At 39.0% G+C, this 17978-nt stretch overlaps 1 protein-coding gene across 21 annotated transcripts in view; it reads right to left on the bottom strand.

Moving 5' to 3' along the window:
- The window catches only part of LOC117417652 (actin-binding LIM protein 1-like), an 84808-nt gene that overhangs the window by 39288 nt on the left and 27542 nt on the right, over positions 1–17978 (bottom strand). For all 21 annotated transcript variants that reach the window (XM_058985385.1, XM_034029828.3, XM_058985384.1 and 18 more), the window contains exons 2-6: positions 13743–13877; positions 5940–6123; positions 5115–5224; positions 2238–2364; positions 770–863 (exon numbers count right to left, since the gene is read on the bottom strand). In XM_058985385.1, the coding sequence (XP_058841368.1) occupies positions 770–863; positions 2238–2364; positions 5115–5224; positions 5940–6123; positions 13743–13877 (650 nt within the window). The remainder of the gene's footprint in view (positions 1–769; positions 864–2237; positions 2365–5114; positions 5225–5939; positions 6124–13742; positions 13878–17978) is intronic.

Consider the following 17978-nt stretch of genomic DNA (forward strand, 5'->3'; position numbering starts at 1 on the left):
GTCCTTATAACTAGCACGTTAGTCATTTGTCTACCCAATGGCTGAGTATGTTCATTTGTGGCAATGTACTACATTGATCATATTGCAGCTGCCTCATGCCTTTAGAACACTGCCTGTGTTCAATGGAAAAATAGATTATATTATTAAGCTGTGGGAATTCCATGTCTACAGTCTGTCTGCCTGTTCCCCACATTATCTATAGCCTATAGCCTTCTGGTCTCAGTGGGGTGGTACTATCAACTGTGGCAAATGCTCTGTACTAAGAGTCAGGGGACTGAACTGCAAACTTTGGCACGTTGTTCCAAATAAACGTGCCTTCTGCTAAGGGACCACCCCATCTGCATATTTATATCTTGATACAGGACAAATTACATTGACAAAATGTGAGGCTTAGGGAATACCAATCTCGATGTAAAAGCGAGCGCTCTGTCTTCCCCAATACAAATCCGTGCAAGGACAGCTGCTTCCAATCTGAAGATGAAGTGGCTTGGACAGGGTTAGGGGTTCCAATAGAATGGATAGGGTTAAGGGTAAGGTTAGGTCCTCCAAATCTGAATTTGGTCTTTCTCATTAAAATGTGGAGGTACTTTTTTGGCAGAAAAGCAAGGTTGTTACAGATCAGCAGGTTCTGCATCATGCCTCACTGATCCCCCTAGCTCAACATGTAACAAGAACCCAACTAAACAGCTGACATCCTTTGTCAGAGAAGGCTGATCTGACTGGTAATTTATTTAGAAAGACTGGGCTGGCTGGTGATCCCTGTTCTTACCTCGAGGACTTTCCCAGTGATGAACTGATGGCAGGCCTCACACTTCACTCCAAAGTGAATCTGAAAATCCTTTTCACAGTAGGGAGCGTCATCCCTGAGGATATCAATACAAAAGAGTTCAGAGGGCGAATGCAGAGTTACAGTTTAAAACATGTTCACATTCCTAAAAGGTCTGCACATCACGCTTATTATTGTATCATTATATAATTGGCTTTGGGTAAGCTTGTATTTTGTGCTCAAGCCATGATATGAAATACTCGTGCTACCTGATACTCAGTGATTGTATAAATGCAAAAACAGGTTAAGGCTAAACATAAAAAAATCACTTCCATAACAGCTTTGATAATCATGTTGGAACTGTACTTGCACGCTTGCACCACCTGTTGGACCACATCAGTATATATAATTATTTTGTCAAGACCAAGCCATGATGGTTTTAGTCTCATTCATCCCCTTTCTAGGTCCCAGGTGGAATAAAACACAATGCTATCAAATGATGGAATTTAGGACTATGGAAGTAGATCATACTGGTGATTTCCTTGATGTAAATTCTGCTTGCAATTCAATGCTAATGTGGAATTGGTTATAGTAGCTAACTAAAATAACTCCATAAATCATATCTGTCATGCAAGCCCATTTGTTATATGGGTTTCTATAGGTGTGCAGTTTTGTAAGAAACACAAGTTATAGCACTGTGTATTTTTACATTTTTAAAAATGACAGCTAACGAAAAGACAGCGAACAGATCTAAGCCTTATATATTTCATAGCTATCCAACACTCCCTGTAGAACCTCAGAGACACCAACACTCCTTGTACACTCCCTGCAGAACCTCATAGAACAACATTCCCTGCAGATCCTCAGAGACACCAACACTCCCTGCAGATCCTCAGAGGCACCAACACTCCCTGTACACTCCCTGCAGAAATCATAGAGCAACACTCCCTGCAGATCCTCAGAGACACCAACACTCCCTGTACACTCCCTGCAGAAATCATAGAGCAACACTCCCTGCAGATCCTCAGAGGCACCAACCCTCCCTGTACACTCCCTGCAGAGATCATAGAGCAACACTCCCTGCAGATCCTCAGAGACACCAACACTCCCTGTACACTCCCTGCAGAAATCATAGAGCAACACTCCCTGCAGATCCTCAGAGGCACCAACACTCCCTGTACACTCCCTGCAGAAATCATAGAGCAACACTCCCTGCAGATCCTCAGAGGCACCAACCCTCCCTGTACACTCCCTGCAGAAATCATAGAGCAACACTCCCTGCAGATCCTCAGAGGCACCAACCCTCCCTGTACACTCCCTGCAGAAATCATAGAGCAACACTCCCTGCAGATCCTCAGAGACACCAACCCTCCCTGTACACTCCCTGCAGAAATCATAGAGCAACACTCCCTGCAGATCCTCAGAGACACCAACCCTCCCTGTACACTCCCTGGAAGGACAGGATACTCACTTGCTGATATACTCTCCAGTCAGGACCTTCCCGCATGCCTTGCATTTGAAGCAGCCCAGATGCCACTGCCGTTCGAGAGCCAGCAGAGCCTGGCCATTCTTGATATCTCTACCGCAGCCTGCACAATCTGAAAACACAACAGCACAAATCACAAACATTCAAAGAGCTCAGTGGCTCACTAGAAGCACATTAGCACTGACATTGAATATTTCTACATACTGTATATGCTATATATGTAGCTCTGTGAAGTAGAGACAGAGAGGGGAAACTATTTACTTTATCTTTGAAAATGCAAATTATATATATATATATATATATATATATATATATATATATAGATATAGATATAGATATAGATATAGATATAGATAGATAGATTTGGTTGTGGAAATTGGCTTTTTTTTAAGTATGGCTTTTTTTTTTTTTTAAGTAATGTCAAATTTCAAAAATAACACTAGGTGGCAGTACATATTAATAAACCATACTTGTAATAGAAATATATAGCAAATAACAGTTTTGTCATAAATATTAACAGCTGTAAAAAAAAAAAAAAATATATATATATATATATATATATATATATATATATATATATATATATATATATATATATACAGATTAAAGCATTATCTATTTCCAAATACAGTAATTGATGCTGCTTTACATAAAGATGACTAAGCCTTTAATCAGGACGCAACACAAAATCAATCATAGCTACAAATTGCAATAGTGTAGGCCAGGGATTCTGTAGCAAATGGGATATTTAATTACATTTACAAAGGTTGCAGTAGAGAACAACTTAACATAAAGCAGACTTTCATGTTTTATTTATGTAATCCTGCCATCCTAAAAGCTTTTAAATTTAACATGGACTCTAATAAAAAAAATAAAAATAAAAATAAAAAAATAAAAAATCCAGGCACATGCGTTTTCCATTTAAACAAAAGAAACATGTATAATTTATAACTTTGAATGTTTCTGATTTATTCCTAGGGATACACTCCATCAGCTGAGTAAGGTCATGTTGGCTGAGGTGGTAGACTCAGCTTTGAGAAGTATGATGAGGAGACGAGACTGGGTCTAGATACAGTGCTCGTAATGAAGCCCTTGGGTTAACCATGCAACACAAACGGATCTAATTCCACTGCCAGGGGACGGAGCACCTGACCTCATAGAGAACCACACCATGATGCATAATATAGCATTCATAGTGGGAATAATATACTTTAATGTACTGTATATAATGAGCCAGTAAGTAAGTGATTCTTCAAGAAGAAAAAGGAACTGAAATTCTACAGAATCCCGTATTTCTGAATTCTAGACTTGTATTTAGGGTGTATTTGTAAAGCATTGCGATGTGGCCATTGCACCATTTACCAGCATTCTCTTTATAATGCTAGTACCTTCTCCTGGTGACAGGTGCTCCAATGGCAGTGTGCACCGTACAGAAAGAAACAGATAGGGGCAGTGTAATGCTTTTTTGCTCACTGCAGCAGTTCCTCACATCCACAGCAGATTTCATAAATATATCATGCTATCTCCCTCACAATCCGCAGTGCTTTCTGTGGAAACGCCCTTTAGAGCCAGAGTCCAGCACCCAGTGGGAAGGGACTGCTGTCAGGTCTGCTGTGCCAGTGAACAAAGCAACCAGCCTGAGGGCATCTGCTCTGCTCTTACACGCACACACACAGTCTTGTGAGACCACTTTCATCACCGCTGCTTTATCACGAGACTAATCAACGGAAAAGCAAACACGGTAACAAACAAGCTCATCAAGACGTACTGCACTGTACCACTGATTCTACTGCCTGCATGACTCTCCATCTCCTGGGAGCAGCTTCATTAAGTGTGTATTCATAAAGTAATGTTGAGGCTCAAGGTATATGAATGAGGGTGCAAGGAATGATGACGTTTAATTTTGAATTCAACAGGAAAGCAATTAATCTTTAATCTAGTTCTTTAATGGTACTTTCTTAAAAAGCAGGGCTAAGCCCAAACCCGAATTGTGTACTCAAGAATTTGGAATATATACTTTTGATACTATCCAATACAACACTAAAGAGAGCTTGTGCACTTAAGCAGGGCAGACTGGGCAGGCTGCATGATTACTGGGCAGCACAGCTACAGTACTAACAGCAGTATAACCAGCCAATAGTATAGCATGGCATGGCATGGCATGGCATGGCATGGCATGGTATAGTATAGTGCAAGCAGTCAATAGAGTTACAATGGCATAGCTTTACATAATTTTCTGAAATTGGAAATCAAATAAAAGGGGAAAATGATCAACCTCAATATTTGAGCAACAGAGCCCAGAAGCCCAGAAACTCTCACATTTTCAAAGCCAAAATGTAATTTGAAATGATTTACTTAATCTGTGAGCATCCACCATCATTCTCCCAATTCTTTGATTACAAATGTGCTCGACACAAATGTATATGAGCATCATATATGTTTTACCTATCATTAACATTATTATCAATCCATGTTTCATTTTATTACGCAAGTGCACTCGACTCTCACACCAAAATAAAATAAACATCCTACAAGCATCCTTCGCAGCAGTACACATGTTTTCCTATAAACATCCTACAAGCATCCTTCGCAGAAGTACACATGTTTTCCTATAAACATCCTACAAGCATCCTTCACAGCAGTACACATGTTTTCCGATAAACATCCTACAAGCATCCTTCGCAGCAGTACACATGTTTTCCTGTACAAATCCCATGCTGCAGTTCAGGCTTCATTTACGCAGTGCTAATCCGCTGCTCTCATAGAACACAACCTCTTACTAATGCAAGCTTTTCAACAAACTGTTTTGTATTGAGTGTCATATCAGCTCTGCTGTAAAACAACGAGAAGACCAGTACTTACTGCTGGAGCTGCTGATATCTTTGGGACTGGGAGACATCGGCTGTACACAGCGCTGACAGAGACAGTCTTTCCCGTTAAAGGTAACTCGATCTCCTGCTGGAAATGGGTGTCTATGAGAAAAATGCAAGGTTTAAGGTTATTCCTATTAATATAAGAACACCCTAGTCTCCTCTCAGTAAAATCAATACCTGTATTGAAGAAAAAAAAAAAAAATCCTGCCAAAACACTTTCTAGCTCTTTGTTGGCAGTGACCAACAGAATTGGAAAGTGTTCAAAACCAAACCGAAATGCAATTTTGTAGGAAATGTATTCAGGGTTGCTGGAATCCTAGATCCAGTGATCAGAAAGCTAAATAGTCAGCCAGCGAAGGTTGAGCTCTACTCTGTTTGCCTCCTGAACAGGTTCCTTTCAGCGACGCCTACTTTTAAAACAAGAGCAAAAAGGTTTCTTCACAGTGGTGATTGGATCATCTAATCTACCCTCATCCCCCAGGCTAGCGACATACAGTAAAATAACATCATATGAAGCAATTTTTGAATCAGAGCTTCCCTCAAAAGAAAGCAGGCAATAATATTACCTTTACAGTGGTTTAACCGTTTGATTTCCAGCACTGCATTTCTGCTTAAAAACAATATTTTAATCCTTTGCTTTGGCACTGTCCAATATATTTGACATTGAGAAAATATGTATTAAATAGGTATGGCAACATACCCTGGGCAGCAAAGGGTTAATGTTCAGTTCTCACCATCAGATGATTTTTCCTCTCATTCATAATGTGGGGTTCAATGTAACTTTGTAATACAGAGAGAATCACGAATTTCTTACTTGCAAATGGTGCAAACGAAGCAGGTTGGATGGTAGGTCTTTCCCAGAGCAGTGACCACCTCTCCCTCTACGAAATCCCCACAGCCGTTACAGCGGGTCCCATGCAAATGCTGGTAGTCCAGAGTGCACAGATAGTCTCCGTTCTTCATAAAGAACCCACCCTGAGCAAGGTCACAGCCACAGACTGGAAATGAAAGACAAAGACACATTTTAATAGAACTTAGCAGAGTACAATAGTTCACAAATCATGGCCAATTCACATGAAAATACAAACTAATAGCAGGCTGGTTAACCTCTACTAGTGGCTCATGATGTCAGTACTCCACGGCAGTGGAGTGGTATCTGTGTTTATTCACACACTATGAAAACATGTTGCTGCACACCGTCTAGAGGTGTAGGTAGCCTTCCTGGTACTCTGTCAAAGTGTTTCCTGTCAAATGTTTACTGTCTGCTGATTACATTTGTCAGTGAAACTCACACCACGCTAATGCAATATTCATGGTTGCATGTACTGTACTGACCATTCATAAGAGTTGCAGAGTCAAAGTGCTCCATTATTTTCTTCTACCTTAAATAAGTGGTAACCCACGCTCTAAATTTCCATTTCCTACTGCCTATCAGTTTTAATTCCCCAGGGGGCTGCCAGATATTTATTTTAATTCAATCTCTGCATGGTATATATTGATAAAAGTCAACACCAAATCTCCCATTTGTTCACAAAGATCAAATTAAATAATCAACTACTGCTTGGCCAGGAGGTTACATTGTTTCAATGAAACAATTTAGAACAGAGCTGGAAGAACCAGCCGGAAAGGCAGGGATAATTATGCTCACTCATCCTATAGAGCACAATGGGATAGAAGCGCCAAACTAATCATTAGCATGATTCTTACACAAAGGAAAATTGCACCCAATAGATTTACCAACCAGTATAAACAAACAAGACATTTGATTTAATAATCATTCTTAAGCTATTTCTTATCTGTTTTATAATTAACTGGAGCAAAAGCTAATCAACAAATAAACCAGCCTCGCTAACTTCATTAAATACTCGCAGTAAAGTGTTCTTGCTACAGAAGACATGCAGTTCATACAGTAGCACTCAAACTGTGCAGCTCTATAACTGGCTTGGCTGTCTCATATGCACTAGGCATACATGTTTGCAACAAACACAATTCAGTTTCCTCTTCATCTATTAACCTAAATGTTTTATTTCCTAGACTTCTCCAATCCCATGAGAGTATTCCATTAAAAAGCACACAATTCAATGATATAAATAACCTTCGCTTGCAGCGTTAATCTTACCAAAGATCAAAGGCAATCAAAGGCTTGAGCAACGGGAAAGCGGCAAAAAATTAAATTAGCGGAAAATGAAAGGCATGCATTTTCTTCAAAGGAATTTTCTCTCGATACATAACATGCCCTGTGGGACCATAAAAAAAATACCCTATAATGAACTGGAAACGACAGAAAAACGGAATTGTGCTTAATTCCAATGTGTGAATATTGTTCAACCCTTTCAGTCCTGACCTTTATATTAGCGCTGTATCATTATTTATTTCTTAGCAGACGCCCTTGTCCAGGGCGACTTACAATTGTTACAAGATATCACATTATACATTATTTCACATTATACAGATATCACATTATTTTACATACAATTACCCATTTATACAGTTGGGTTTTTACTGGAGCAATCTAGGTAAAGTACCTTGCTCAAGGGTACAACAGCTGTGTCCCCCACTGGGGATTGAACCCACAACCCTCCGCTCAAGAGTCCAGAGCCCTGAGCCCTAACCACTACTCCACACTGCTGCCAGTATGTTAAATCAACTCTCAAGACCCACCTGTTCTCTCTTGCTTTCCATGCTCTAAGTCTGATATCTGCTATATGCTGCTGTGTTGCTGCTACTATTTCATGTATTATGCTACTATCATGTATTATGCACTGTCCACTGTATTTAATGTATTAAGCATTGTTTTTTACTGTATATCATGTATTATACATTTCTCTGTATTTAAAGTATTATGGATTTTCTTCTTGTTACTGCATCTTATAATAATGATTGATTGATTGATTGATTGATTGATTGATTATTATTATTATTATTATGATTGATTAACACATGCCACCGGAAATCATGCTGGAACCTCACGGGACTCCTAGGTCCCAGTCTGAGCTGTTCTCATGTATACTCAATCAATTAGTTATTTTTAATTATATGACTTAATTTCAACACAAATAATTCAGGACAGAAACAAATAATGTTACCACAAGCTGAAATGTATAGAACCTTCTACCAATACTTGACAACTTTTGATGAAAATTGTTATTCATTTAATGGAATCCTTCCAATTTTCTGTTGTTCCTAATGGTTAATTCTTACAGCTTCTTACTCATTAATTACATAAAGAATTTAAAGAGTAACCAGTTAATAGCAAGTAAACATGATGCTCAAAAGCAAATAAAAACAGTAATTACACAACCTAAATAAGCCATTTTAAATAGCTTGAATATTCTTGACCTTATTTATGAGAATACCATTAAACCCTTTAAATGCATTTTACCATTTTTACAAAAACAGTTTATTCAGCAATCAGTTTATATGAAGCAGGAGAGGGATCCAGTGAGAATAAAGACTCAATAATCTGTGACCACCAATCCATTTTCCAAAGTCAGAACCCGTATCACTACTTACCAGAATGTATTACCAAGCTCAATCGACACACAGGTCTGCAAGATAAAATGACAGGGTTCCTCCCTTCTCAATGGTTTTTATAGCACAGTTATTGTGTTATAATGTCATCTCAAGTTTTATCCATAATAAAAAAAGAATGTAGTGTGAATTGTAATGCTTGTGAGGAGTTTGAGTGTGTGATCAATTCTCTACCCCACTTTATATACATATCTTATTTATAAACATTGACTATTCACACATGGAGCAAACCAGAATGAGCTTCAGCATTTGTTATGCAGGCAACAGACTGTGACCCAATGGTCATCTGGACAGTTCCCTTTACAGGCAGTGAAAAAACCAGCATGGGTCACAAGATCAGAAATTCAGTAAACACTTCCACAATAGAATGTGCATCATCATTATCACAAGTGTTCTGTTCGTTCTAAATAATTCTATCATTGTCTATTACTTTTCATACTCATTTTAGGATATGGCTGTTCCTATAGGTTTGCATTTGTTTGGCTAAGAGGGATTACAGGGAAAGGTTAAAAATGCTCAAATTAATATAGTTTTAAAACACACAGAGTAAGTAAGTAAAACCTTGGATATTTTTACTCTGCTAGACAACAGCGGCGAGATCCAGTAATGAGAACTGTCCCCAGTAGCGATGTCACTAGTCCTTACGTGACTAGATCATTGCACTGATAATCATCATGGGGTGGCTGCTGTACACAACAATATGTAAGAGAGCCGCTCTGCAGAGTGAGTGAAGATGGCTATGGAAATGGTTCATTGTTATCCAGAACAATGTGTAAGAGAGCTGGTATACAGTATGAAGCTGGCTATGGAAATGGTTAATATGAGCTAAAAGGGCTTGAAGAAGGACAATTTGTCTCTGTCTTGTTGGAAACACCTTTGGACAGTGTAAAACAAACAGGTTGCTTGAAGTCTCGGCCCCCTCTCTCTCCATGCTTTGCTCATCAGTAAATGAGGGCACAGCTGACGCACAAATGTTCTGAAGTGGTGCTGGAATAAGCAGGCATGGAGACTGAACTACAAGTCAGCAATGTCGGCACAATTGGGAGGCCGCATGGGCCACCTTGTGCTGAATCACGGCAATGGTTCAGGGATGCTGAGCTCAGCCCACTAAAAGTGAGCCCCCAAGTAAGCACAGCTATCCATCTTTCCAAAGAACAGTACATGGTATCTTATAACAATTAACATACTTACAATACTTACAGTCAGGAAGTCCCTGGTGCAGGGTTTCCTGCTGATAAACATTATAAATGTTTCCAACCAATACTCAACAATTGTGTTTACATTTCCGTCTATTCAGCCCTTAACCTTGCAATAAAGGAAAACGTATAATCTTATTCATCAAAGAACAATTAAAAATACATATGTTGCCTGCAGTTTTTTTTTTTTATTATCATTTTTTTTTTTTTGCATGGGACTTATAAATAAATGTAGCCTTGTAATTTAAGAAAGTTAAGGAGAGACAAGAAACTATTGGTAAAGCACACTAATAAAGCACAAACTATTAAGTGGCTTAAAAAAATAAAAATTAGAAATATAACTAAAAAATTTTGTATACTGAATCCAATAGCAGTACATTTACACAACCCCCCCCCCCCCCCCTTGAGACAGCCACTAATCATTGAATTGCAAATTCTAGTCAATTAAAATAAGGCAGGATTTGAGAGTCAATTACAAATTCTTCAGGATCCAAGCAGTTTCAAACCTCCCATTAACCTCAAGATTTTAAAATGTCATGTATGTCTATTTGAATTCCCCTTTAGGCAAAATCTATAGGGATGAGCAAAGAATTCCCGCCAGCATGATCATGTGACTGGGACCCACACTACATCACTAATCTGTTTTGGTGACCCTTCTCAGTCTGTTGAGAGGGGTGTTCTAAACCATTTACTATAAGAGTGTACTGTAGAGAGTCAAGTAAACAGGTGAAATGAACGAATGTACTGAGGAGCTAGGGAGCCTAAAGATGAAAAACAAAACACAAGTGAAGGCAGTTATTTATTTCGGGACATATACATAAATTATTCTTGCTTTCTCAAATGATCTGACAGAAACCGTGCCCTATCCTCCCCTAGCTTTGCTATAAAAATACCCACGCTGCCCTTCTTGCTAATTCCTGACCTCCGCATGCATTCAACCTTGCCGGTCCTTGTTAACATAAATCCTCAGCTGCTGAGTGACTGTGATTCTTGGCATATCAGTGTCTCCACAGCCCTCCCCTCCTCAGTGATAAGAACTCTTTCTGTTTCCACAGCTCTATTGGCTCCTGAAGATGGGCCATGAATAGAAAGCACTTGGCTGCAATGTGGCCGTACATTTATGGACCTACTAGCGAGATATGCCTCAGTGACTCGTCATGCTGTTTTCATCAGAGGGCACTGTCCTGAGTGCTTTCTGTAAATTGCATGCACGGGGAAGAGTTATAGAATCCATCTATTATACTGAGTTTACATCAATCAGATCGCCAGGGCTGTGAAGGTACTAGGAACTGAAGACATTAAGCCAGGTACAGCTTTCCAGGAATGGTATCCATGAACTCCTAATCCCAGTGGATTTATACTGGCCCTCATAAACTGCTTCTGTTGTCTAGTAGTGAAACTTTTAGTACAATTTCAAAGCAGAGCAATAGACACAGAATACCATCTCTTGTCAAACCTCTCACCTTGTCGTACCCCCATCAACAAGGACGGTTTAATGCACTGATTTAAAATTAAATAAATAAATAAATAAATAAATAAATAAATAAAAACAGCGCAGTAACACTTTACATTAAGCGTCTCTAATTAGTGTGTATTTACAAAGCAGTTACATATGTAAAGTGTTACCAACAGTGGTTTAAACAATGAGAATAAACTGATAAAGTCTCTATAACAGTGGAGAGTGTCTGATTAACTACTAACTTGATTAAATTAATAAAAATGGGCTTTGAAAAAAAATGCCCTTAACAAAACTTTCCTTAAAACAGTTCATAATGTTTAGTGAATAGGAATGCCTGTTAAAACATGTACATTTAACCTTCTTGTAGTGTAAAGCAGCATAAAAGTTAAACACACGCACCCTTTTTGCACTGGGTTAGAGCAGGGGGCAGCACAATAAACATTTCAACACCAATGACCTTTACTCTTAGTCATATCAGTTTGGTTTGAGGAGGTGCAATCAGAATGAGCTCCACACTGAAGATCCCGAGGCATGCCTGCCGGTGCCTGTGTTCTGTCAGTGTTGTCTGCTCCACACTGAAGATCCCTAGGCATGCCTGCCTTTGCCTGTGTTCTGTCAGTGTTTTGTTAACAGATGCAATTGTGCACTGCACTGATTCTTAGAAGTGTTATGGGCGGTCCATGAAAATCTTCAATACCAAGGTCAATTAATAAGGTCAGGTTTCTCGACTTCATGTGTTTGCTTTAATATAACTGTGCTGTTTACTGGTCAAGTTGAAATAGTTTCTGCTAAGACTTTGTCAGTGTGCTCCCTTAGTTTATAATGGAGCTACTGAAGTTAGGTGGTGCCCGCTTGTAAAAATCCCCTCAGAGATTGCATTGAGGAAGGGAGGCCATTGTTGGACAGGATGCGCTAATGTTGGTTATTCCAACCTGCAAGGTACCTGTGAGGTTGAGTGAATCCTTCATGCATTGGAAGAAGATGCAAAATGCCAACAGCTTTACAGTAGCTTTTTTGTTTGACACCAGGTCTTCTCCCTGTTCCAGTTAACCATCTTTTTTTAATGATGTATTAATTTTAAATGGACTCTAATGCTCTAATCTCAGGTAAGTAACGCCCCTGGCTTTTGTCATCTGTTTTGCCGGTAGTATTCATTTAAAGCTAATCTGCCCCTAATGGTTCCAGGAAAGAGAATTAAATGAAGTCCACTGTGAGATTAGCTATAATTACCCAGAGGTTTCAGGTCATGGGTTTGTGCTAGAAGTACCACAAATACTTAGATTTGATCTTTACACAAGCCTTTCTTTTTAAACTTCAACCTAAACGTGTGCTGTAATTAAAACATGTTTAAAAAAGGTGTGAGGATCAAGATACAGTCATAAAATGTTATATTATTAACATCTAGTACTGTTTTTTTATTTATTTACTGTGCCTCATCATCCATAATTTCCCCTTTTGACTATACTATCATACATTTCAGTATTTGAACTATTTTCAAGAAATTATATTGACAACAATTCCAAATGACATGTTTTAATCTGAGTAAAACTAAATACATGTGTACTCATTCTGTCTAATTAATTATCATACTGAATGGAGGCATTGCATTGCTGCTAGACCAAAAAACTGACACCAATGCATCAGAAAAGACTATAGGAATGTTACTATAGCAGCTTTGAACCTATCAACAATACTAGGTGTCTTGCATAGTTTGTTGTTTCAAGGTTTTATTGTAAAATATAATTTCTGTCAAGTACTGACCTTTACAGCAACTGGAGGGAGAGAAGAAACTGCTACGGTCAACTCATTTTCGTAAATGATTTCCTAAGACATATTCATCTCTTGTTCCTCTCAAGTTTAAATCAGGATATTGCTAAAGAGAGGTCATGTGCACAGCACCAGCTCTGCACATGCCACAACTGTTACTGATGTATCCCTTCTACACATTTACAGCACAACACCAGAGTAAACACATTGCAAAGTGTAGTAAAGCATAGTGCAATCATGGTTAAACATGGTAAAGCACTGGCAAGCATGGTGACTAGCAGAGAAATCACCTACAGCACAGGTACAGTACAGCTTGTATACCTGACAGTTATTGGCCAACTTCCCACCTATTTCAGTTCATTGTTGCACCAGTCTACAGTATTATCTAAGATCCACCAAGTGCTTTCTCAACACCACAACATGCTCTAAATTGTGCAGAAATGTGACTTGATGAAGACATTGCCTCAAAGCACAAGGTTTGTCAGAAATTTAACAGATTGTTAAGATCTCTAAACCTGTGCCTTAAAGTTTTAGCCCATGTCACAGTTATGATTGATATTATGTACCACCTGAAGTGAGTTTGAGACTGTAGCACAGCACCACACCAGGACCCTCTTGTCCAAGTGTGAGTAATAGGATGAAATAAGTGAGGTTGTCTTCTTACCTTTGCAGGTGAAGCATTTGATATGGAAGTGGTTTGACTGGACTCGCAGCACCTCCCCTTTGCATGGCTCCCCACATTTATGACAATCGATCACCGGCTTCTCTGCCGGGTGGTGTGTGTCCTGTGCATGTGCCACTGAAACAAAACATACAAAACAAAAACATTAGCTAACCTCAACACCTACATTTAATATCATAACCATGAACCCCCTCCCCCCGAGAAAATCAACTGACTATTGGTCAGCAATGAAAAGCTGTCATTATGGGCTGCAAGACAGGAGGTGGAAGAATTAAACAGTAGGCAATGAGATTATAGGCCTACAACCACAACTTGTACAAGCACGGTACTGTATGTAGCTTACACCGGTGATATTGCATTAACTGTGCAATATGGTTACTATTCACCAGTTGATTCATCAAAAGCAATGGGATGAGGGACTAGGCCACCTTATTGCCAGCTTGTCTATTTAAGTGGAACCAGCAACCAGCAAGGTTAGCAGATGTCACTCAAATGTTACTGATAGACTGGAAACTATACTGTAGGTTTTAAAATGAACTAACACTAATGCCTCCAGGCACAGCACCAGCACTAAATTATAGCTGGTTTTCACAACACTGTCTATATGATGTCTCTTGAGCAAATCCTGTCTGCAAAACCCCATCAATCAGGGAATTTTTCATTTACGTTCTGTTCTTATGAAGTATGCAAATGTGACTAAACGGTTACCATCTGGCTTGTTGCCTGCCCTGCAGTTAGTCTCAGCACACTGCATCTCATAGCCTGACACCATCTGCTTTACATTCTTGTGGCTCCCCAGGATGCTCATATGAAAAGACTTGGAAAGTAAACTATTGATGATAGACCTTTTAATACAACTAATGATATCACTGGCTACATGGTGCAGTCCAAATGCAGTCCATTCTGGGAGCGTCTTTTAAAATAGAAGAGCACCCACAAGAAGCTGTTTTATCATGACTGGACTGCATTCATATCATCTTTACAGTAAAGAACTCTACATGTGTAAGAGGGTGGAGGCTGGGCGCAAACCGAATTTCAAGACAGAGAAGGCTACAATCACCACCACTGTACCTATAGTAAATGGTTTGATGTGCATGAGTTACTGGGGTGGTCTACTGTACACTCTACATCTACAGGAAACAAGACAAATAATCTAGTCGTTTCTCAAACAGTTCACATATCCGCTACCTGACGGGGCATGGTGGCCAGTCAGGAGGGATTGCCTGAAAGTACAAACCTGCTCTCACATTACTGCCTTAACATCCATATCTATGCAAGCGTTTTGCTGGGATTCAAATCAGGTACTGAAGTTAGCATTGTGATTGGGATATGGATAACCTTATTGCAAAAAACATTTGATTCAAATGTTTATCTATTCTGTCGGTGTCACTGTACACAGAATTTCAATGTTTAAAGAGTTCTTATTAAAATTAAAATTAAATAAAAATGTAAAATCTTTTTAGACAGTGAAAGCTTAATAGTTTTTTCCTCAATATGTACATATGTATTAAAATGACAAGACACTGTGGTAATCCACCTAGGTTTCTCTGGAGTAAGCATGTGACGCATTCTTCAGTGCTTCAAAACTGAAAAACAGAGACTACAGCCGCTAAGCTGACAGCAAGTGACAATATAGAGTCCATTGCACTTAGAATAAAACAGCACTACATGAATGCCTTTAGCATAGGGTTCAGCTTTAACATACTGTAGGGCAGAAATATGATGGGTAGTCTGTGTGCCCAGACAGATAAAACCAGCAACCTGAATTAGTCTAAATTAGGTGTTAATTCTGCTAAATTAATGAGTGTGCCATTAACAGTGAAAGAACTCAGATGCACTTGAAATGCCTCTGAGAAAACGGAGAATGGTCAGACAATCTTTACCCTTACTTCATACAGCAGGACTACTGAAAGGAGCTGGAGTTTCTGAGGACTCAATGGCATTGGAAAGCTGCCTTTCCTAAGAGATGGACATTGGTTTTTAATAGAAATGGCCTTCCTGAATATGGTTAAATAACACCTTGTTTCTGTAATATGAAGGAAGTCCAATTTGACACTGCCAGGTGTACTAACTCTGTACTTAACACTGAGGCCCCATCAAAAATACCTCAGGCTGGGGGGCACCATTATCTGCATTCATAAGTCTCATGAAACTTAACCCAGCATGCCTCTAGAGATTCTCACATCTCATCACTAGCCATAGGGTTTGAAGAATGTCCTTATCACTGCATAAGCCCTCCACCAGACTAAACACATGCTTTATCTTCCTCTTTATCAGGAGACAGTTGAGCTCTGAAGACAGTGGACAGTGATGAGATGGGGACAGTGATGTAGATCTGTCCTTCATTTATAACGTACTCTGTTTTCTAGGAGAGAAGGAAAGGTTTGCAGTGAATTCTGGACTCATTGTCCATCCTACCTTCTAGAAGACACTGATACATCACACACAACCAACTGTGGTTACTGAAGACTGATTGTTACCTGCAAAGTATCTGCAATTGTAAGTACACTGTAGTGACAACGCAGTTCAAATACTGTATAGACATGTTTAAACTGCAGTTATATAGGCCTTACACATAATTGTGCTGTTTCAGACAGTTTATTCCACTTGCTTTGTTCACTACTTATTTGCTAGGGATTTACTTAAAGTAAGCAGAAGGTTTTTTACTATTAATACAATTTACATAGTAACTCTACTTAAACATTCAGGTTGATTAATAACGTGGATCATAGAAATTTGAAAAGTGCTTCTTCACAAGTCAAAAAACACGTCACATGTCTTCCATCAGACTTTTGTAGATAATTAACACATCTTGCAAAAGCCGAATGCGAGTTGAGTCACATCTCAATGCCCAGCAAGGTTCCGATGTCATCTGTTGGAATAACCTTCCCACTCTGTTCAGACATTACTTCAGAGAGCTCCAATACAGGAGGAGGGGAGATCAACCTGTCAGATCACATCACTGGCAAATTCAAGATCAAACATAGAACATGAAAAGAGACATTAGGACACTTTGTTTTAAATAGCTGGATTTCAAACAAACTAATAAATAAAAACCCCAGTAGATGTGGATCTCTTATAAGCTGCAACAATGTAATCAGAACTCCAATGTACAGTACATGCGTTACGAAGGGATTCTGCTGGCTAGAACTGGAATGACGCACATACTGCACAGTGAGTAAGATGTAATTTTAATATGCTGTTTTTTTTTTTTTTAATTATAGCAGCTTAACAGAAGCTTTGGGTTGGGCTTTAAAATCTTGTGTCACTGTCCCTTAGAGAGAGCTACAGTACCATGGAAGAAGGCTGTTTTTAAAATGATTCAGTAATTCATGGGCAGTAAGTCAGCTTTGCAAGTTGCTTTCTCCTGCAATAATTCAAGTGGTTTTCATTCAGGGGAAAAGACCTGTGAACAGTAAATTATTTGAGAAAAGCACATAAACATTGTATTGTCAAGGAAAGAATGTGCTCTTCTCTGTTTCATAAGAATTCCCCTTTGCATGGAAACCTTACTGCACTCACTGTAGCAGCTAAGCAAGGCATTTTGACTTTGTTATAGAAAAATCTCCACACATCCATAGCATGTATGGACCCCCAAGCACCTCTCATATTGTGAGTAACCCTTAAACTGGGAATGACCCTCACAATCCAAACAAATTCCTATTCGGATTTAAAAGACCTTTACCCTAAACCTAAAAATATCCTTATCTGAGCATTTGAAAGTAAATGAGCTCTGAGCCTCACCAGCTCACTCAGAATGCTGGTGTCATCAGAACTCTTTGTCAAGGGTTGGTGTAATGAATCAGTAAGCCTCCAAAGTAGCTAGAAGATATGAATCATCATCAATGCAATATTGCTTGAACCCTTTCTGCTTTAATAAGCACCCTTATCTGAATAGGTTCTATCTCCTGTTTGCTAATGCATTCATTGTATGACTGTCATTACAGTAAAAAAAACACACCAGACCGGATAACAATTCTTATTTTCACAGTAGAATAGCCTATAGTAGATATTGCTGGTGTAATACAGTAGAAGAGCTCATAGTCCTGTGATTCAGTAGGTACTATTCACAGTCAGCTATATGCAGCACTGTGACTTCTGTTTACAATTACCAGACCTTTGATCATTTCTGAATCCTACACTGTTTTAATGTGGTTTGGAAAAAGACAAACATTCTGTTTTCTTGGTGCTGAAAACAGAGTACAATATTCAAGAGAA

This window comes from Acipenser ruthenus, chromosome 13, assembly GCF_902713425.1.
Source record: "Acipenser ruthenus chromosome 13, fAciRut3.2 maternal haplotype, whole genome shotgun sequence".
NCBI classification, from domain to species: domain Eukaryota; kingdom Metazoa; phylum Chordata; class Actinopteri; order Acipenseriformes; family Acipenseridae; genus Acipenser; species Acipenser ruthenus.